Source organism: Catharus ustulatus, chromosome 13, assembly GCF_009819885.2.
Source record: "Catharus ustulatus isolate bCatUst1 chromosome 13, bCatUst1.pri.v2, whole genome shotgun sequence".
In the NCBI taxonomy this organism is placed as follows: Eukaryota; Metazoa; Chordata; class Aves; order Passeriformes; family Turdidae; genus Catharus; species Catharus ustulatus.
The window spans coordinates 10,616,543-10,638,903 of NC_046233.1; the positions used below are offsets into that span (position 1 = coordinate 10,616,543).

At 41.3% G+C, this 22,361-nt stretch overlaps 2 protein-coding genes across 2 annotated transcripts; one reads left to right on the forward strand and one right to left on the reverse strand.

The window, feature by feature from the left end:
* Positions 1-261: 261 nt before the first annotated feature.
* On the reverse strand, positions 262-11,586 carry TMEM43 (transmembrane protein 43). The gene is made up of 12 exons (XM_033071714.2): positions 11,486-11,586; positions 10,274-10,423; positions 9,179-9,313; positions 8,389-8,483; positions 7,639-7,688; positions 6,082-6,151; positions 5,645-5,715; positions 5,364-5,485; positions 4,688-4,762; positions 4,505-4,606; positions 3,049-3,166; positions 262-2,077 (listed from the first exon to the last, which is right to left on the reverse strand). Exons 1-12 carry the CDS (start codon positions 11,495-11,497, stop codon positions 1,875-1,877), a joined length of 1,203 nt encoding a protein of 400 aa, XP_032927605.1. The 5' UTR covers positions 11,498-11,586; the 3' UTR covers positions 262-1,874.
* Positions 11,587-11,816: 230 nt separating this feature from the next.
* On the forward strand, positions 11,817-20,570 carry CHCHD4 (coiled-coil-helix-coiled-coil-helix domain containing 4). Its single transcript, XM_033071715.1, has 3 exons — positions 11,817-11,970; positions 13,801-13,899; positions 19,412-20,570. The coding sequence occupies exons 1-3, from the start codon at positions 11,949-11,951 to the stop codon at positions 19,702-19,704; spliced, it is 414 nt and encodes a 137-aa protein (XP_032927606.1). The 5' UTR covers positions 11,817-11,948; the 3' UTR covers positions 19,705-20,570.
* Positions 20,571-22,361: the final 1,791 nt, after the last annotated feature.

Sequence of the window (22,361 nt, forward strand, 5' to 3'; positions counted from 1 at the left end):
AGGTTGAACTATCATATTTTTCAAATCTTAGAGAGGCAAGGAAGTGACTGACTTCTTTGGTCAGTAATGGGGAGTAAAGCCATGGCAGGCTGGCAGCAGTACACAAAACAGAGAGCAGCTTCCCAAAACAGGGAAATATTTGCAGGACAAACAAAACCCAACAGGAAACTAGTTCTTGTAGAAACTACTAACTACCTGAACATTATTCTTTTATATGAAACATGCAATACTTGAATTTAATAAAAAGCCTACAGCCCAGCCTTTTGAAAACTGTATTTTATTAAATATACAAAAAGCTCAGCACTTCTATAGAAAATTGTCACTTCATTTCCAATAAGTAATGCTGGTTAGTGTTCATCATGGGCAACACAGCAGCAGTTCAAACCCAGGCTATCTCCCCCATGGAGCACAATTCCTGATTGCTGGAGCAGGAGCTGGTGTTGCTGAGCACAGGAAGAGTGCAGCAGCAATGTCATGTACCAGTGCCTGCACAGGGCCATCTCCTGTACCCACCCTTCACTCTGCTCCTGCTTGCACCAGCAGGACACAGCTGGGAGACCACACTGACAATATTCAAATACCAAAAGAATGGAAGCAATTAGGACTAATAAAGTAATTACAAATTCTCAAAACATTTATGATTTCTAACTCTGATTTCTATTTCAGTACCGTTTCTACCAAACGTTTGTTTCTATGTATGTTCAAGTCAAGTTCCTTTGGTACAGAGAACACTCCTGTGATGGTCATAAATAGATTTCATAACTGAAAACATTTTTGTACTGTGTATACTTTAAAAAACCCCAAAACACAGTTGGTGGAGAGACTTAAGAGTGTCTCTAATCTCAAGTACTGGTTACAGCAGGTAAACGTGAGCCATCACAACACTACGAGGCAGGATACAAAACTAACAATTTAGGCTACTAGAATATATGAAAATTAATCAGGCAAAAATGTTTCCATTACTTAATTTCACAGAGTATGTTCATTGTCCTTACTAAGTGAAATTAAAGAAAGGAACAGTACACAGAAGAAGAAAAAACCCAACTATTTTAAAGACTACACATTCAGTTATAAAAGTCAATGTTGTTTCAAGGCAGTAGGTTTTATATTTACAGGTGAATGACCTCTGAGTATCCCTTTAAGTGCAATCTGTAGTGAAATTTTTGAAACAGTTCTGCAATGATATAGTCCAGGCTATCATTTGGATGCTTAACCAAGAACAACTTCAGACACTTTTAAAACCTAGGGGTAATCAATGTGTCCTGATAAATCTGCCCAACCTCAGAGCACTGCTAACCTGGCCACTTACTAGATCAATGGTTTTGAACATCCTCAGTCCAAAAGCAGTGGGTTTACTTGCATGAATATTGTGTGGAATTCACCTAAGCTATGTTTTCCCTTTGAACACATACACTGCTAAACACATCAGCCAAACACATCAGAGTGTTCCTGACTCTGCAAACAGGAAAAGGCAGCAGAGGGAGGGTTTGTCAGAGGCAGGCAGGCACATGCATTTCCTAAGGACATCTAACCAGGGTCCATGGGATGCAGCTGGTGCTTTCTCCAAAACACACAAGGTGCCCCACCCAGCAAGGACTTGCCAGTTCTCAAAGCAGTAAGAGGTATAAATCTGCTTGCTCATCAATACACACACCCAAAATTATTTTTTTTCCCCAAAGCTGGTGTCACTGACTTCCCATAAACAGCATCCTATAGTCCTATGGATAACGTGTACCAATAACCACATTCAAGCCCCCTCCCCAGCTTTCAGTGCTCGCTGCTGAGCTGTGATTTGCTGTAAGCTTGCTGCAGGAACCAGGCAGAAATGGGAAGGTTCTAACCAGGACTCAGCTCAAGACCCGAGCACCTCCTTGTCACTGCTGCTTCTTGGGCGGCACACGGGACCTGGCCACCACGATGGGGACGATGGCGAGCAGGGCGAGGAGCAGGGCCCAGAGCGGGCGGTAGAAGAGCCAGCCTGCAGCGATGGTGAGCAGGGACAGTGAGCTGGCCACACACACTGCAAACACCTTCAAGCCAACGTTAACCAGCTCCCTCACCACAGGAAACCAGTCCACTGCAGAGACAATGAAACATGGCATGAAGTAGTTGGCAAGATGACAGTTTAAAATAAAAAGGCTGATTCCTGCCTAGGATCTGCACCCCAACAGCTGCAATCACAAGACAGACTATTTATCAAGAGCACTGGATGAGCCATTTCAGCAGAGCATCACCAAGACCTGTGATCACTAAGCAACAGCTAAATACATAAGGCAATGCTATCCTCATCTCTTCACACAGAAAGGAATCCAAAATGAAGTCTGAAGATTTGTCCAAGGCTTGAGAGGCAGAGGAGACAGCCCTGCAGATATGGAACAAGTCTAGGGCAACTGATACAAGCTGCTAGCACAGAAATTCCCTTCTGGCAACAATAAATCTTGGAGCAGCATGTATATGGATAAATAAATCAGAAAAAAAAAGTTCACAGCTACAAAGTGAATGGTATCTTTGATGTATGAAGTTTATGCAAGTGTGAGGCATTGTCCTGTTTCTCTGTTTTTACTCCAGCATTTTTCTACATTAAAAGAATAAACAAAACTTTTCTTTGCTGTTTGTTTACAATAGTGTAGATTACCTAGACAGAAAAACTTATTTGTATACAACTGCTGATTAGGACCTGTTGGGGGGACCAGTTGTGTGTGGGTGCAGAAAGTAATTGTATTGCAGCACCTTGAATTAGATTTGAAAGAACCAGCCCAACATGTGCTTCAGCTTTTTATTTTGTTGAGCATTGGGCTGGGATCTTCTGAGACTGCCCAAAGATATTTGTGTGGGGGGTTTTAATGTTCAGAAAGCAACCACTTGGTTTTGAGGTCCTGCCTACCTGCAGTTGCCTACAGTGACTTTTCAGATCAAATCAAATCCAAGTTCAAATCAGATTTCTCCTGATTGTCCAAATGATTCTCTTTCTTCTAATTCTCCAAATGAATTAACTCTCTAGAGGTTACAATACTCCTAAATCATTTTACCTTTCTGTGAAAAACTTACCTAATGTGTAAAAGATTCGTGTCATCAGGCTGATGCCCACAAACATTGAGAGCCAGCCAGCTGCACGGAGGGCCCAGGTCTTCATGGAGTTACTGGCATGCTCCTTCTGAAACACCTCCTGAAAGCAAACACATCACATGCAACCTGTTTCTTGTTCAAGATACTCTTAATTGCAGTATATTATGAGCCAATCAGAGCCAAGAGCATTTTAGAAGTACAATTTCTCTTGCAGATGATACATTGCAGTTCGTTCTGCAGGGTTGGTGCAGTATGGCAGTACACTTCAATAGACTGAACAGTGCAGCATGGGGAAAACTGGCACTTTTCTTAATTAAAACAACCTAAAAAGCACCATTCAACACTACCCACAGGCAGAAAGCACACAGGTTTTGCTGCAATTGGATACCTTCAACAATAGTGTGAAAAATAAGACACTAATAAGTAACTACAATAAAGAAGGAAGAGTATGAGTTCACTCTGAAGGAAGAGAGAAGAGGCAACAACATCCCCTGATGGCTGAGGGAAAGGTGTGTGAAAGAGAGCAAGCTGGATGCAGGGAAGAAAAGGTAAAAGGTATGTGTGCATTTCATCAGGCAAAGCAAAGCATCTCTGCAAGTATTCTGGTTCTTTTCAAAATGGGTTGTGTGACCCCCTGGTTCCACAACATGTCCACAAGAAGATGTCTGTGGGACATCAGAAAGCACTAAAATGGTATGATGTGTGAGACTGACTACTTGCACATACAAGTACTCAGTGCATTATTTACTTGTAACCAGTAAATTTTCAATGAAGCAAAATTCTGTCTAATGAAAGATTCAGAGCTTACAGCAGAGGGTTGATTCTACTGCTATTCTTTCAAGTCAAAACAAAGCCTTTTTAACTGCTTCTGGGAGCACCTATAAACTCCTGACATATGTTTTTTGTTACAGCAGGACACGCAACAATCATTAACAGAAGCAAACCTGCTAAAAGAAGTAAATGAATCACCAAATTGCTGGAGCGTGCAGGGTTTATTGAAGCATAATGTGCTGCCTGAAGGTTCTTTCTCAGTCTGAATAGTAATAAACATTTCAAACAAGCCTAAACTGCTGTTATTAGGAGCTGAAGAGAGAATAACTCTTAAGAGTTTATTTAACTAAACTGATTTTTATTATTTTTACATAGGATCTGTTCAAAAGCATATGCTTGCATCTGTAAGTGGGAAATAACCAAGGGGCAAATAAAAACAAAATGAGAAGGCACAGAAATAATATTTAAAGCAAACAGACAGAATGTGCAGAAACCTGGGAGCAAACACAGGCTACGACCTGTTGTCTAAGGAGAGAGAAAAGCCAATGTTTATACGAGTATCTCCTCCTCTAGAGCAGGTCTGAAGGAGAGTAAGAGCTTCCTCTCCTGCTGCTTCTGCATTACCACCTCGAGTTTCAACCCGGCACTAGAGGAGTGTGTATCTCACCTCTGCAGAGAGTTCCCCAGGATACAGAATTTCCAGAACATCTCCAGACTTGGTGTGATAAGGAATCAGCTGATCACCTCGCTGCCGAGCAATCACACTCACCTTGAAAGAGAGGGAAAAACACCTACTGGCTACTGAGTTGGGAACAGAGATTGCAGAACACAGAAAGAGCTGAAGACTCACCTTATCAGCAGGGCCCAAACGGCGATCATCTCCACTCAGACCTGCATAGAAGAAAGACACACGAAGGTCTCCCACCTACAAATGGGAGAAGATTGGAAATCAAGAAAGATTTTTTTTACAAAGGGGAATCACAGAAAAGACAACTCAGCACAGGAACATCCTTTATTTATCAACACTTTTTCTGAACATTTATGCCAAGCAAGAGATAGCCAGAATGATTTCTAAGCTGCTCTTTTTTCAGGGCTAGCTGTCAGCTTGAAACAGGAGAGCTCAAATGCTGTTTTGTAATATCCCCTCTGATTAAGCTGTAGGAGCACATGACATGCTTTGTTCATCCCTCATCATTTCATCTTTTGGCAAAACAAGGCAGGCAGCACAATCTGACAACAAGCCGTTTTGATTGTACCCCTCAATACAGCAAGGCAGAGGTGGAACCCACCTCCCAGCACCATCCCTTTCCATTTTAAAACACAGCAGCCTCAAGAAAATAGAATAAAAGAGCAGACTGGAAGCTTTCTGCATGAGAAGCACTCATTCTTTAGGGCTGCACTGAGGGAGTCATCCTGTGTGATGGTCTGCACTCCATTTTCTCTACATTTAAACAGAAATGGGGCATGCCCCAATTCCTTTTTCACACACAGGTAATCACTGCTACAGTTTATCTTTCCCATCTTACTTCAGGACGCCTGGGGTTGTCGCTGTGATAGAAATAATCTCCTCCTCGGGTAACATCAGCATGGGGATCCTCCAGGTGTGACAAGCTCAACTGCTTGAAATCATCAATTTTATCCACGAGACCTAAGCAGAATAAAGCATCAAGCTGAGGCTCAGTGTCTAATCTGGAATGGCCAATTTGCTGGCTGGCTTCTTGATTATCACTTGACATGACAGCTATTGTGGAAAGAACCAAAGTCCACTGCAACAGCAGACACAGAGCCAGTACAAAATAACCCTTACCCTTGGAAAGAACAAAGCTGCCAACCTGGACGTTAGGAGCAACAGCAGTGAAAGACTCCACAGCCATGGCACTGTGGAACAGACAGAGTCCCTGATTAGTCCCAGAATTATGATCAAACTCTTGATTTGCAGTATGTAATATGCAGCATAGAAAAGGTACTGTAGCAAACATCAGGAACAACTCAAAGAGCTAAATGACTGTCATGATGTGAAATACATCCATCAAGAAACTGTCCAAACTGCATACTGTAGGAGCCATAAAATTAAGGCATCACTGCTCTGAGCTGCTCTAACTCCTTTATGCCTTCGCTCTCCCAACTACCAAAAGAACAGCAGTTTCCATCTGCTGCACTCTGTTATGAAATCAGTCATTTAGCTTTCATCTTTGATCAGATCCAGTGACAAAATTCAGAGGGACTGTGCCAATGGTACCTCACCTTGGGTTTTTATGTCCAATTTCTCGATCAAAGTTTCTGCTGTTCACAACTTCTGATTTCCACTCTGTATCTAAACAGAATGATAAGAAGGCTGAGTAAAAGACACTTGGATATTAGTTACTGAAGACACTTCTCAATCAGTTCTAGGTTACACTTTTAGTAATATTGTCAACATCAATGTCTGTGATAGTCTGTACTGATACTTAAATCCATCCTCCCAGCATATTAACAGGGAATGGTAGGATTTAGGGTGAAAAAAGGTATTTTTGGGATAAAATTGTAACTCAATTTTGCTCAGCTTTGCTGTTGGCATCTTCCATGATCAGGCTTTGATTCCTGGCTCCACTCTTTGGGAATAAGCTGGTTTTGTGATAACAAGGAGCAGGGGACAAAGGGAGAGGAGTCTGGAGTGAACCTGAGCCCGGGAAAGGTTGAGTCCAAATGGGTTTTGCCAATACACAAGTCAGTAATTAAACATTTATTTTAACTGACAATAAACTTTCCCTAAGGTGTTTTGCCCATGATGGTAACTGGAAAGCCATCTCCCTATCTTTCTTTCAACCTATCCTTCACTCCTGTCATTCCCAATTTCTTCCCCAGTCCTGCTGAGGGGAGAGTAATCAAGCAGCTGTGTGGGTGCATGGCTGGCATACACAGACATTTATGGGACAGAATCCATCAGTCTTGAGAGGACAGCTGTTTTTTAGATGGCATTTCTTTTTGTGAGCCTGTTTTTCATGGCTCACAAACACCAGCTTTGCCTCTTATGTACCTCCATGATACAGGGTCTCCATGCTTCACTCAGCTGAGTATTTCTTATATGATCACACCCAGAAACTGCTGCACGCCCACGTTCCACATCCATGTGCTTTGATCAGAGGTAAATGAAGCACAGAGACCAATCTCCAAATACATGATGACTCAGAGTACTTTTCTGCCACTGGGTAGATCAGAATAACGCACCCAGTTCTGCTCCTGCCAAAAAAGCACTTGGCAAAAGCCACAGTGCACATCAGAAGGTGCTGGTGGCTGCTATCAACATCTAAACAGGTTCTCAACAGGCTCCCTTACAGGCTGGAGCTACCCTGCTTTTCCCTGTCTATATTCTCTTCTGCTCACAGCTGACATATTCCCAATTACTCCATGTCTGAAGTGTAATCTCAGATGTAGCTTCTAACACACTCTCATCTCTGCCCATCTCTGCTCACAGGATCTTACTTCTAAAGCCTTCTATCTCTGGAAGTTCCTCTGAACTTTCAGGGGTTTCAAAACAAGACTCATATTTTCTATAGCTCTTGTTTGCTGACAGCATATCTCCTTTCACCCCATTTCCTTGGGAAAGGGAGGGTCTGTCATTTAGAAATGAGAAACTGATTTAGGAAAATAAAAGGAAAAATAATTTCTTAGGAAAGGATTTTTGCTTATTTATTCACATTCCTATCCTTTCTTTCCCAAGAAGAAAATAGAAGTCTTACAACAAAAGTCAAAATACACACACATATAAAAATCCAAAGTTACATGCATAAAAGGAAAGGGACTTTCTGTTGATCAACTTACCATATGAATACTTTGTCTCTTTCTTAATTTCACCATTCTCCTCATATTCCCTGCCAAGAAAAAGGGCTGGGATGAGAACCAAAACAGTGCACACACACCCCTGCTCAGGGCAGATATAGCTCACCAATGAAATGCACAGAGAGATCTCTGGCAACACAGACTAATACATAACCTAAATCTTCTCTGAACTACCTGCTCTGAAGACAGAGATTTTCTGTACCAGGAGAAAACTATACACAAATGCTCAACAGCCACAACCTTTTAATTCCCATGTTCTGAACAAGGAGGTGTTGACTAGATTGACAAGGAACAACCAGAATTAAATACAGTGAGACAAGCTGGCCCAAATCAAGTCTCTAGCAGATGCTCCACCATAAGCATGCTAAAATTGAGAAATTATTTTCAACACCTTCACAACCTCTGACCCTTTCTTTTAATACGACATGAAAGACATTTGGAACATGAATTCTGTGCAGTCACACCTACATAATAGCTATACATTCATACCACCATCAGAAACATTTTCCCTATTTGGGTTGCAACTATTAGCAGAACAGTTAACATCTCTCACAGAAATTAAAGTGATTATCTAAAGGAAAAAAATATCCAAGTATTCTCTAGAATTCTCTTGCTGTAAAGAGGTGGTGGTTTTTTTTGGTATTTTTCCTTAGGTATAAGAAAAAAAAAAGTGATAGGATCTTGGTAACACAACAGACTCATAAACTACTTTTAAAGATTACTTTCACTTACTTGGAATCTTCATATTCAACCCACTGGTACATTTCCACTTTACGCTTAAGTTTGACAGCTCGGATGGAGAGCCCATAGCTGGGGTCAAACAAAGGCTGTGCAAAAATTAAAGAAAATACAGGTCAGTCCAAATGCTGTACCTCACAACCACAAACACTCTACTTTTACTACTGAACCCATTTACATCCCTCACTGTACAGCTAGCACTATCTCACACACAGGTGAACATTGTATAAATGTTATGAAAGACAAAAAGAAATGTCTCTGTCTAATCTGACCAGAAGAATCATCATTAAAAGTTATTGCCATAGTGAAGAAAGAAACCAGGACTGCTGACTATGGGTTTACAGGTTTCAGTGTTCAAACTAGGAGATTCTGTTTTGCTGGAAGGTGCTGTGTTACCTTCTGCAATGTGGGAGGACTATGGAAAATGTCACCACTACTGAAAAGTCAGAACTTGCAGAGCTCCTGTGCTGCAAGAGCCTGAAGCCTTAACAACACCATAAACACACAACAGGTTCCCTACACAAATGGCAATTGAAATTGTCCACAAAAGACAGCTTGAGAGTAAACACAGCTAGAGCTGACATTGGCTTGAAGGGAATGCAAGGCCATTCAGCATCTCCCTGATTCTGGACCAAGAACCAGAGCTTGAGTGGTAGTTGGCAATGCTTAGAGGAAGAGAAAAGCAACGTGTCTTTTCCTGGATATCAAACAAAACTTTAATTGGCAAAGACTTTTCCTTCCCTCCAAGCTTGAAATACTCATATCAAGACACTATTTTATTTACCTTAGATGTACTCAGAGCTCCAGCCAAGTGCACCAGTCTCCCCTCATTCTGCTGGGAGATACTGTGGATGCTGTCAAGAGGGACCACAAGAGAAAGCCCCTCATCAAGAGATTTGGCTGTCCTTAAAGCTCGTCCCTGCAATGAAGAAAGCAGAAATCAAGTTGTGGAGAATCAATGTCACAGCAGCATTTTGTGAACAAGGTTAGCAGACAAGTGAAGTGATGACCATAAGGAATGACTGCATATTTAGCCCGAGGTATATTTTTGAAACACTCTGGTACTTCTCCATTCTCCATGTCTGAGCCACTCTGGGGCAGTAGTTCTCACCCAGGCAGCAGGACCATTAACACTGACTAAGCTTCTGCAACAGACCCAAGTTCTTCCTACAAGGGTCCCAACTTACTGCTCTTCACCTCTTACCTTGTTCATCATTCCTGAATAACCAAAAAAAGGGCACAAATTTTGGTTCATTTTTCCACACACCTATACTGACTCCTTGGCAGAAGCTTTCCCTGCTTTACCATCATATCCTGAAGTGCTTTTTTTCTGCAAAGTTGTCAAAATTTGGAGTAGTTATTTTTCCTCTTGTAGAGGTATGAAAGGAAGTCTCTAACTGAAAATCCACAGAATTCTGCTCTCCACTCCAAAATTGCCAAAACAAGTATGTTTTCAATAGTAAGGTGTTAAGATTCCTGGATTGCATTTTTTTTGTTTTAATCTTAAACCAAGAAATAATACTGAGAAAGAAATTAATAAATAACACCCCCAATTTTGCAACATGGCGTATGAATTTATTTAAAGTAATTATAACACCAGAAATGAGGACCTTTTGTTATCTCAAGAAAAAAGAGAAGACTGGAATGTGGCTAGCTCATGCAACCCTCTTACCACAAGCTGTTTCATCATCAGTTTACAAGCTCTGGATCTTATCTCTCATCACACACTGCTACTGCCTCTACTACACCTAGTTCCAGAGAAACACTACCTGTGACTTCACTATTCTATCACATCAGCATCAGGTGCCCAGATAAAACCTCCTCTTCTCACAGATCAAGTAATAAAGCTGTGCACAAACACTGACAGTATTGCACTTACTTCATTGGTAAAGAGAAGGTAGAAAGCCAGAAGAAATGTCACAAGTCCAATCAACATGCCTCCAGAAGTCTCACTGAGTCTCTCCAGGAACCCTGGTTTGGGCTCACTTGTGATTTTAACATGTTCTTTTCTGCTGCCTGTGTCAGAGAACTGTTGAAAATAAACCAAAAGTGCAATATTGGTGTGAAAGGGGAAAGCATTCAGATTCAAAACAACTCTTTCAGCCTTGTTACCTCTTTGTTTCCACTGCTATCCTACAGAACCTCTTGCCTTGGACCAAAACTTTCTCATACTTATTAAATGCCTTATCACACTTTTGATACCAGAAACACATTCAATAAATAAAACTCCAGCCTGAAAAAAAACAAAACAAAACAAAACCAATTTCTATTATAGATGTTCTACATAGTCAAACTTTCTCCGGTCTGCCTCCAGGTTCTGTATTTGGAGTCCACACCCTGCATTCAGGCCATGACAAATTGAGTAATAGTCCTGAATTCCTGACCAGCTAAAACACTGCTATAAATAACAAATTATGATTCACCTCACCAATAAAAAGAGTGCCTGCCCACTCCAAAATAATTATATCCAGGGTAACAATAACTTAAGGCACAGGACTAAGAGAGCCCAGGGTTTATCTGCGCATATGCGGCTTGTGGGGAGGTACCAAATCCAACTCCAGCACGCAGGGCACGGCACTTCTCTGTGTATGGAAAATCACGCTGTCAAAAGCCAGTGTGCACTCAGGAGACAGCGGAGTCCTGCAACTTTATTCAAATGAAGGGAGAGGCCACAGGGGCACAAGGCCGAGGGATTTTCTGTCCCGAGGTTTCGGGCCGCACGCTGCGCTCTCCCTCTCCCCACTCAGGGACTCGGAAGGTACAGCCCTCCCGAAGTGCTTTCCACATCCCCCCCTTGACCCTAACTGTTTGAACCCAAACTTCAGCCTTGTAGAGACCCACTTTCTGTTTTATGAGTTAGGCTGTCTGCGCTCTGCAACAAACCTGCTGCCCAAAGTCAGTAGAGATGTGAAGACCCATTTCAAAGATATTAACACCCACACCTTCACCCATCGAATTATTTGTAAAGGCATTAGCACACATCTTCCCTCTCATCTGGAGATGCCTGGAGGGCTGTGACCGGCACAGGGCCCTGGCCACAGCCCGGGCACCTCGGGCCGGCCCGGGCGGGGCCGGAGCGAGCAGCACTTACATTCCTCGACATCCTGAGCCTCTCACTCCTCCCGGGAGCCACAACTCAGGGACCGCCAGAGCCGCGCACCGCCAGCCTCGCCCTCAGCCGCCTCAGGGCTCCCCCGCCCCCGAGCCGCTCCCCGCCCGCAGCGGCGCACGCCGGGACGCGTAGTTCCCGGGAAGCCCTTCCTTCCTCCTGCCCTTCCTTCCTCCTGCCCTTCCTTCCCGCCTCCCTCCCTCTCTCTCCGCCCTGCGGCCGGCGCGGGGCAGGCGGGAGGTGTAGTGCGGCGGGGCCGGGCCTGGCGGAGCCCCCGGCCGGCAGGAGGTGCGTCAGCGGCCGCCTCAGGCCGGGAAGGCGCTTCCGGAGGCGGGAGGTCGCGGCGTGGAGCGGCGGCGCGGCGCTGCCCGAGCGGTGCTGGCGGGACGGCGGGAGCGGAGCGGCGGGGCCCGTGTGCGGCGCGCTGCGGAGGAAGGCACCGGCCATGTCCTACTGCAGGCAGGAAGGTGCGCCCGAGCGTCCTCCCAATGTCACCCCGCCGGGCGGGCTCGCCGTGAGGCGGCCGGGGCTGGGTGCGCCGCGGGGTGACCGCCCGCTCCCCGCAGCCCGTGAGGGGAAGGCGCAGCCGGAGTACAGAGGAGGCGCGGCTGCCGCCCGCGGTCCGTGTGTGCCCGCGGCAGCGCTGCCTCCCCGCCCGCCGCCGACCTTTCTCCTTCTCTGGCGGAGGCGGGAAGGGCGGCGGGGCCATGAGGCGGCGACGCGGCCCCGGGCTGTGGGGCGGCCCCGGGCTGTGGGGCGGCCCCGGGCTGTGGGGCGGCCCCGGGCTGTGGGGCGGCCCCGGGCTGTGGGGCCGGAGGTGCCCGCAGGGAACGGGGCTGAGCGGCTGAGGCGTGCGGGCAGGGCAGCTCCGGCCGCCCAGCGCCTTCTGCCCGCAGGGCAGGCATTTATCCCAGCCTGGCTCAGTGGCCGGAGGTGTGGGGTTTTGCCTTTTTAAGGTCGATCGATGGGGTGGGTAGAGTGCGAGCTTTTCTGTATCCGTGTCGTGTTGTACATGGTATTTATGAGGCTTGACCGCTTCTTAAAGTGGGAGATACATAGATAAATACCTGGATATATATCTACCTATATATGAATAAGTAATGAAAAGTGGCTGAATGTAAAGTTTCAGACGGGAAAAAAAGCGCCAGTAGTTCTAAATGCCATTTATAAGTTACAAACATGGACACAGACTAGAAACTGCATTGAGGTGGTCATAACCTGTGGACCTCTTTTATGCTTTATGCTGTGTGTTGTTTAATTTTGCAAGATCTGTAAGTTGCCTTATGCAACCCTACAGAATTGCAGTGACGGGGTTAGAGTTCATGTGTTTCTAGCTTCTTATATATAAAAAATGACCGAACATTCCACATTGTAAAATTTGCTGGAGGACAATGCAGAGTTGTCAGAGTTGTCAGAAAACTGTTTCCCGTTTTTTTAAAGTGTTTGAAACAGATTTATCAGTTTTTCAGACATGTTTAAATGCATGGTTACTGAGCCTAGTGAAGTTACTGAACATCTGCTGGCTGAGGTCACACTGAGGGGCCAGAGATTCTAATTTCTAATATGCCAAGTTACTGTAGTGGCCTTTATGAATTTGGAGAATTATTGGGGAATTTACCATTTTTTCCACTCATACCTCAGGGTGTGTGTTAGAGCTTTGCAGGGTTGTTAAAAAATTAAAACTACTGAAGTTTCCAGCCAGGCTTCCCCTGACCCCACTATAGAGTGTTTAAGTTACATCAAGAGCAGAAAATTTGCTCTGTTGGGTTTCTATCCCTTCTAATGTTCACAGTACCTTTCAATGTAGTTAGTTCTATATGCTAACAGCTATCTTCTGTTTTTAATTCAGGTGGTTAGTGTAAAATATTACACTAGTCTTTAGTGAAGAGCACTGTTATTAAACTCCTCTTGAACACTTTACTGCTGTTTATTATAGGGTTTTTTCCACTCTTAATTCTAAATCCTTCATCTGTTTTATTTGTATTGGAGTAATTTGAGTTTGTTTTGAAACAGCCTTTTAACTTAGCAGTTTAGTGAACTGTACTGTGATCTTCAGCCATTACAGGACATTGCTATGAAAGTTAGACCTTTAGAATAACAGAATTTCAGCGTGTATGTGTTCCTCTGAACTAGTAACTGTTCTCATTGAAGGTGATTAAGTACAACAGTTCATTCTCTATTAATGTTAGTGCATCACACTGAATATCTCATTAACTTGTGGTGTTCAGCAGTTTTGTAAATGACTCTTTCTGTCTCAGATTTCTCTGAACTTTTGTTTCTTGTTTTCTCCATGGTAGGAAAAGACAGAATAATATTTGCAACCAAGGAGGACCATGAGACACCGAGTAGTGCTGAGCTGGTTGCAGATGACCCAGATGACCCTTACGAAGAGCAAGGTCAGTAGTGAGCAGAAGAATGGAAGTATGGGGTGTTCCATCATGTATATATCCAACAGGAAACAAGCCTTGTATGAATTAGAAAAACTTCAGCATATTTAAAGACTGAGAGCAGCTGGTTATGCAGTAAATACCCAAAATCTTGGCAGTTTTAACTGCCAGATTAGGACATTGCTAATGACATGTTTTATTCCAATATTTCTTCTTCTACACTCGTAATGGTTTTTCTTACTGGCCTGTTCAAATAATCAGTTGATGGCTTTTAGTTTTGATTAGTAGCCAGGGATATTCAGGAATACCTTTTCCTTTTATTAATAAAGTTAGAGCCTAATCAAGTGAAAATTATGATTGTTTTTTCTCTTTTGTAAGTAACAGCATGCAATTTTCAGAGAAGCTGTAATGAGTTACACATCACTGTCATTATGCGAGTTGTTCACCTGCCTGTGTGCAGCTGAAATTGTCAAATTTGGCAATCTCTAAATGTCTGATTTAATATAGATTAAAATCTGGCTAATCTATACTATACTGGTAGCAATATAATCAATGTCTTTCAGTGGCACTTGACAGGTAAGTTAAAATTATTGAGTTTTCAATTGTAATCATCTTGAAAAGATAAAAGTTTTCATGAAGATTGGAGTTTTTGTATAAAGGATATTTAACCTGCAAATAGAGATTTAAGAGAGCAGAATATTTCTAAGACCAAGACTTACAATATTCTGGTTGCACAGAGCATATTTTAAATAATAGGTAAATGAATGATGATTCACGATGATTTAATAAATTTTGCCCTGGGTTAATAATCATCATGAAAATGTCAGTTTAGGTTATTTTTTTTCCTAATTGCCTCTATGTTTACAGGTCTTTTGGCCTCTTCACTTTGTGTGAAGTGATTTGATTAGTTTCAGCTCAGCTAAGGCTGAAGTAAATATTTCAGACTCTTTGGAATTTAGAAAGTGAAAGTTATGTTTTCTAGAGTGGCTCTTTAGAGACCTTTAGAGGGCAGCATTTAAGCAGTTTAGCAGCTGGAGCTCACGGGGGTCTCTGTTAGCAGATATGGTGTGTAGTGTAATTTGAAACACACTTTCCTATGTCATCAAAATTAACTTTTTTTTGTACATAGATTTGTGTTGAAATGTTACTGCATATTTGTCTGCCTATTTTGGCTTCATTACAACTGTATGTAGTCAGTTATATATCCAAAAGTTTTTGTCACCTGCACTAAGTCTGTTGATGACTTGGTGACATACATTTGGGTAATAAACCAGTCAAAATTAAAAGAACCACTTTATTTTTGTTTAAATGCCATATCAGTTGATTGCTGTTACATGTATTTTGCTGGACATGGAAAGGCTGTGGTGAGGAGTAGAGGTGATGACAATCCTTCATTTACAGAACATTAGATCACTTTCTATCTCAACAGTGGATCAGAGAAGAAAAAAGCCAGGAGTTTTTTGTCACCTTACAGTGACAGTGTGTGTCTGTGGGATTCAAAATGAGAAACTATAAACTGTGTTTAAGTACTGCCAATAAGTTTGGGTGGGGATTTTCTTTGTTAAGTTTTCTTCTTAGTATTTGGTAAATTACCGCCCTGTTTTAAAGTCTGAACAAACCACTTAAATGACCCAGGGCTACAATGCATTAGTTCAGAAGAGAGAAAATGGACATATCACAGAATGTAGCTGTAGGGAGTGAAGCTTATGGGCAGGAAAGACATGGGTAAAATGGTTTGGAATATGTTGAAATGCTGAAGCTCTGGTTTGCATATTTGAAAGAAAATTGGGAAGGGTTTTGCTGTACCTAATGTAACATGCAGGCTTTTCTAATTTAGCTTCTACTTGGAATAGAAGGCTTGGTTTCCAGTGTTCAAATTCTGTTGTATAATTAACTCTAAGGACTGTTCTCATCTTTTCTGCTGTGCCAAAGAGACCAGTCATACCTGGGAAAGAATAGATCCATTATATAGACCTATCATAATCTGCATTGTTTTCTAATACACCTGAAACTTCTGTTTGAGGTTTTTTTGTAGAGGCCTTTTTCATACTTGAGATAAACATCTGGTTTGGTATTTGGCAATTTTTGATAGTTCTTACTTTTCACAGACATTAACAGACATTAGTCTTTGAGCAGTCTACTTGAGTCAATAGATTGGTCAGGAAAACTTGTGTTCTCTTTCCTTAGGATACTGCTCTTATTTCTGTCAATATTTTGTTGTATCAGCTGGGAGATTTTGGTAGGCAAAATGTTAATGACTGACTTTAAGCTAAAAACATTGAAATAAAAAAAAGCCATGGGAAATGGAAAGGCAAACAAACTGAAGTAAGTTCAGGTTAGGATTTCATACTGCAGTGAAGATCACAGTTCACTGTGCCTTTTGATATCTGCGGCTGATGGAAACAAATTAAGAATTAATTTGCCGCGGTTTTGAAATAGTATTGTTACTATAAAACTTCTTTCTAGTCCTGTGTGTTGCAGATGGTGGAATTTAAACATGAAAGATTCCTGGGTTTCACTGACATCTTGGCTGCCTTCAGTTAGAATAATTTTTTATTTTATTAAGCTTATATGAAGAAGGCAATCATGGGTTTTATGCATGCAAAATGATTTTTACTAGTTCTACAGCTGTGTTGGGAAAGTTGGATAAATGAAATTGGACCTCAAACACAGATTGTTGCTGGTGTTTCCCCTCTGTTTTCCCAGACTTGTTCCTGTCATTTTATAAACAGTTTTAAAGTGGTTTGTACAGGGGACTGATGAAGCAAAACTCCACGTTCTTTTAAGAAAGAACTTGATGAATGATCAGCTGTACAGGACTGTTTCTGTGACTGTTGATGTCCCTTTCAATCCTGCTTCCTGTTATCTTACACTGTGAATCCCTGGCAGATAAACTTGTTTTTGGGGTGTTTGTCATGCAGCAGAGAAGAAACTCTTCTCAGAACAGCAGTGGGATTTCATACCAGCAAGTCCAAAGGCAGGTGTTGACACAGATGCAGATGGGCTTGCTTTTGTCCATGACATGGGCCACGAGACTTTAGGTTGTGTGATGTCAGCAATCAGTTACTCACACAAGTCTGATCTGCAGTGATGTAAACAGGGTTGTTTTTTCTCCCACAAGTGCAGGTTCAAGTAGATTATGACTCACTGGATCAGTGAGGTTCAGGCTGCATTTGAAGGAAGTTTTAATTCAATTTTAATTAAAAATAGTGATCCCACCTATTGCAGGGTTGCAACTCAGGAAGAGCAATGGATGAAGTCTGTTTGCAATTTGTGTTCTGAGCTTGCTGATGGACTTAATCATTGATGTGTGAATTCTGCTGTGATTATGAATGAGGAAATGCGTGCTTTATTCATCTATATTTTTATTTTCCTAAAGCATGGTTTCTGTGCACAAAACTTCTGAAACTGATGCTATTTCAGTGATAAAATAGGTGTAGGTGAGTGATCTTGTGATACCATAGAATGTATTGTTTATGGGATAACTCACATTAAGATTTGCATGTTTATAGGGCAGATCTGCTCTAAAAGGAGCAATCTATTTTAAGATAATTATTTTACAAGTAATTTTATTGCTGTAGTGTCTTGGAACGTTACAAATTTTGGTTTTTTGTTCTTGAAGTGCTAGAAAAATGACCTTAAAATGACTGGTTGATATTAGTGAGGAGGAATATAGGACTGCAAAATCTAGTTTACTGAGCAAATTGTATTTCTTCTACACCATGTGATTAACATTTTTCTGCTTTATGTCATCCTTGGCAATGAGGAATTGGACACCAGCCGCCCATTTTCTTGTCTCAGAAGTCCTGCTACTCCTCCAGGCAGCTGGAGGTGCTGTGATGCACTGGATTAGGTGTATGTTATCAGTGCAGTGACTTTTGCAGATATTTTGCAAAACCATCTTGCCAAATAAAGCATGATCTATAGTATGTGACAGCATTACTGTAGTTGACTGAATCATTCTAAGGACTCTGTTACTTTCTGTAATGAAAAAAGAGTCTGATCAATGTCAAGATTTGACTGACTCTGTAATTTTCTGCTGAACTGCATTGACTGAGTTAGAGTACATCACTGATGAGTAGCAAATCACAATAAAATATTCCTTTTAATATAGGAATAAATGATTGAGCTGCTTGAGTCAAGATTCATGGTATTGCAGCCTGGTGTCCAAGGAATTACACCTGGGAGTGAAATGTTTGTCTGAAACTTTGTTAATCCACAGGGAAAAGACAAGAAATAAGTTTATTTATTGAATTCTGTGACAGTATTTTAGGTAATGCCAAGTTGTATTTGTTTTTATATCTGTTTTTGTATTTGTTTTTGTATTTGTTTGAATCAGAATTAGTTCAACTGTTTTTTTTCTGCAAGTGGTATTTTTATGCCCCCTTTCTAAAGGGAAGGTGCTTAAATTTAAGGTTTATGCACATGCTGTCAGCTTCTCCAGAAACTCAGCCGGGAGATGAAGTTAGAAAAGTGTGCTAAAGAGGAGGACAGGAAACTGTTCAAGTGGAAAAGAAACCAGCTTGGATCATAGCACAGTAGTTCTCTTGTTCTTCATAGATGAACATACTTGTGTACGCTCATTCCAGGTAGAGAAAGGAAATTGAGATGTATTTATTGCCTTAGAGAAATGCATTAGAGACTCGAGAAGCCCATTCACTGTAACAAGTCTGTTACATTGAATTTCTAAAATCAGAGGAAAGGAGTTCTTCATCTTGCTGTTTGACCTTGTTGTGTAAATCAGTTGCCATCTAGAAGAACATGTGCCCTTCAATCTTCACCTTACCAGTCCATCAGTGAAGTGTTTCTGTCAGGACTTGAACTGTTCCAGAGCAGAGGTTTACTGCTGTTCCAGTTTATAGTCTGAAGTGATCCTTAACTCCTTTCAGTTGTGTTCTAAAGTGCAGTTTGGTTTCTGGCAACCAGACAGGCAGGCTTGCTCTCAGGCTTGCTGTTCCTTGTGTTCTGTGACACATGACTTAATCTGTGCTTTACGAATATACTGATTTTTGTTTTTGCAGTTCTGGTCTTGTGTTGAAATTTGAAGGGGGAATGTTGTGAGTTACTATTGCAGAGTTTATTTCAAACAAGAAGAAAAATATATCCATTTGATTTGACTTAAATGATTTCTAGTCTTAATATTGGATTTAAACTCTTACTATTTGTATGGCATGATTTTAATGCTTGCTTGATCCTGTGACAGAGTCTGGTAAATTGATTGACTTGACTTCTATCTGTTTTGCAGTTCCCTTAGAATATTCTCAGTGGTCTGTAGTCTAGGGAGAAGGACTTAATTCAGAGCTGGATAAAGAACTAATCTCACTTGTGCTCATTAAAGGATTATACAGATGAGAGGGAGAAACAGACTGGCTGGGAAGGGAAAGGTGTTTATCATCCTTGAAGCTACAGAACTAAGAGGGCATTATAGTGCTTGAGTTCACACTTGCAGCCCAGCAGCTGTCACTGAGTGAAATCAATGTTTGGAAGGAGCATTAATTTTTCTTCTCTCTTTTTTGTTCAGGATTGATACTGCCCAATGGAGATATCAATTGGAATTGCCCATGTCTGGGTGGAATGGCTAGTGGTCCCTGTGGGGAGCAGTTCAAGTCAGCCTTTTCTTGTTTCCACTATAGCACAGAAGAAATAAAGGGATCAGACTGTGTGGACCAATTCCGTGCCATGCAGGAATGCATGCAAAAATACCCAGATCTTTACCCTCAAGAGGATGAAAATGATGAGAAGTCCACCAAAGATTTGGAAGCTGCCTCTATGGAGGCCTCTGCTGCCAAAGAGGAGGAGAAGGGATCCAGCTAATGAAGATGCAAGGAGGCGGTCGTCTCCCTTTCTCATTTTCAGAGACATGGACTTCTGCACTGTGTCTGTCTTCTGAGTAGTGAGGAAATGTTTCACCACATTCTGTGCACTGTATCATAGTAAATAATTTATTCCTGAAGGAGAAATCTCAGAGCTACAGCCTTGCAAATAAATACTGCAAAAAGAGTGAGAGTGTGTGTGTACTGTGTAACCTGCTTTTGGACACAGTTAAAACTTTAACAGCTGTTCTCTACCCTCAAGTTTTCCTTGGGTTTTGACTTGAATAATGTCTTGAAGTACATAGCTTTCAACTAAAATTCCACTGGCACACCAGGTCTGTCTTCATTTCAGTATGTTCTGATCAGTAGCTGCTTTTTTTCAATGTGTTCTGTTCTGTCAACAGAAATTACATTAAATGATTGTTTTTCCTTTAAGATTTTTTTTTCCCGAAGTGATGCAAGACACTGAAAATGGCCTAGATCTAGAATTTCTAAAATAATTTCAAATGGTCTTACTAGATTATGGTTGCATTTTACTACTGGCATCTGATCAGGACTGCCAGGAAAATGTTGAAATACACATCTTCTTTGATTTCATTTACTTACTGTGATGGCTTTTGCATTTTTGAAAATGGTGTGTTGTGCAACTGATGATTAAGATGAGTGAAAAGAATGTTGGTCACTAGCTTTATTTTTGCTCTGAAAATACAGCTTTTGGGTTCCTTTGGTCGTTATGGTCTCCTTCAATGTATAGATGGGCACTTGTGAAATACTTTGAAATACAATAAATTGTTACCTGGTGTAATGATCTCAAAACAGATACTGTGACTTAAGTGCATATTAAAAAGCAAATACTTTTTACCCTCACTGAAAGCTCCTGTGTCTTTGTGATGTGGTGTTTTGTTTGGTTGTTTTTTTGTTAACACTGATTGGATTTGAGAACTATTCAGTGCTGTAAGCAGACCTTGAATGAATTTGTGGGTTGTGAAGATCAGATGCTCCAGCTTGTCACATTTTTATCCTTGTCTTACTCTTTTCTGTCCAGCCCAGGCAGGAAGGCATGAAAAATCTAAAGCATTTTCAGTAGCTGTCATAGACTGGATCATGAACCAGCAAATAAACATGAACAGCTATTAAAATATTTGAAAATTAATTAAGAGGTACAAATAATTTATTAGTTCACTATAGTTTAATAGCTGTAGATAGGGGAATACTAAATTGTTTGTCTTTCCAAGGAACAGGTAGGTTGAGAGATTTTTATTTTTTTTTCAAAAAGAGATTGTGGCTGTGGCTTCAGTAACTTTATTGCAGATCAGTTTGTTTTTTGTTTTATTTCTCTCCTTATGTATTGGTTACCTCACCCAAAGCATAAAAGGTTGTAGTGTCAGTAATGCAACCCACAAAGTCCAGCAATGATTAAACACTTGTCTTTCTCTGTGAGCAGCACTCTGGAGTGCTGTGCAGAATTAATTTCGTATAGCACTTCTGTGTCTTGCTTGCATAAGTTAATTTGGTGTCACCCATGTTTACGAAAGTTTGAGGGGAATTTCTGTTAAGTTTTACAGTATGTTTGAGGTGTTTGTATTTCAGTGCAACTGTTGCATCCTCAAAAAAATTGCAGGCAGTTAAGTGGCTGACAACTGCTTTGTTCTGAGGGCAGCAGTAGCAGGGACTCTTGGCATCCCTGCTTTTCAAAGAAATAAAGTGACACAGAACTTCTCCATGTGACTCAGGCATAGGAAGCCAAGTGCCAAGTTAACCTGACTAAACAGGCACAAAAGCAGCAGAGATAAACTTTGGCATTTAGGCAGTTGGGCCATGAAAATGAAATCTTAGGCAATAGATGAACACTGGGCACCAAATTAAAAAAAAATAATCACATGCACCCAAGCTTCTGGTTGTTCAAATGGAAATCTGGTGTACTCTCTGTGAGCTGTTTGTGAAGGGGTGCTCTGTTCTAACAAGTTGCCTCTTTCTTTTTTGCTGTGCTTTTCTTTCCCACATTGCCTTTGTGCTCAAAAGAATTTGGATTTATTCTCTGCAGCTGTATTGCTAGCATCTGTGTATAAAACATAAAATGTGAGAATCTTAGCCTACAGTAGGCAGGGATGTGCACCTAATCCTTGGAGCATAATCAGTTGTGTTCAGGGTGGATTTGCTTCCTTCTGACTGTTGTGGCTTGGTAACCTGTTGTGCTGCATCCAGTGCAAATATGAAATTTGTGTAAGGATCTTACACCAGAAACTGTGAAAAGCAATGCATAATACCTTTAATCCTAAATAGTTGTTTGAAAATTGTTTTTTGCTATGTAAACTCATGCAGTTGTGAATGCATAGATAATGTTAATCCTTGTTTCTGTTCTTCAGCCTTGCTTCATTTGTGTGGTTTTCTTCCTATGGTTACATGCCCCAATTTTAAAACAAAAATCAGTCAGTGGTTATTTTAATGTATAAGAAAGATGATCAAGTGATCCTTAGCAATATGTGACATGCTTGTGAAATAAGTAGATGATAAGTTGCATTTTTATTGTGTGGATACAAAATTAGAGCTGTATATTTCTTGTTTTAATGTGTTTCTTATTTTATATATATATTTTTTTTATTTTATATATGTGTATATATGCAGTAATTTCACCATTATAAGCTGCACCATTTTGAC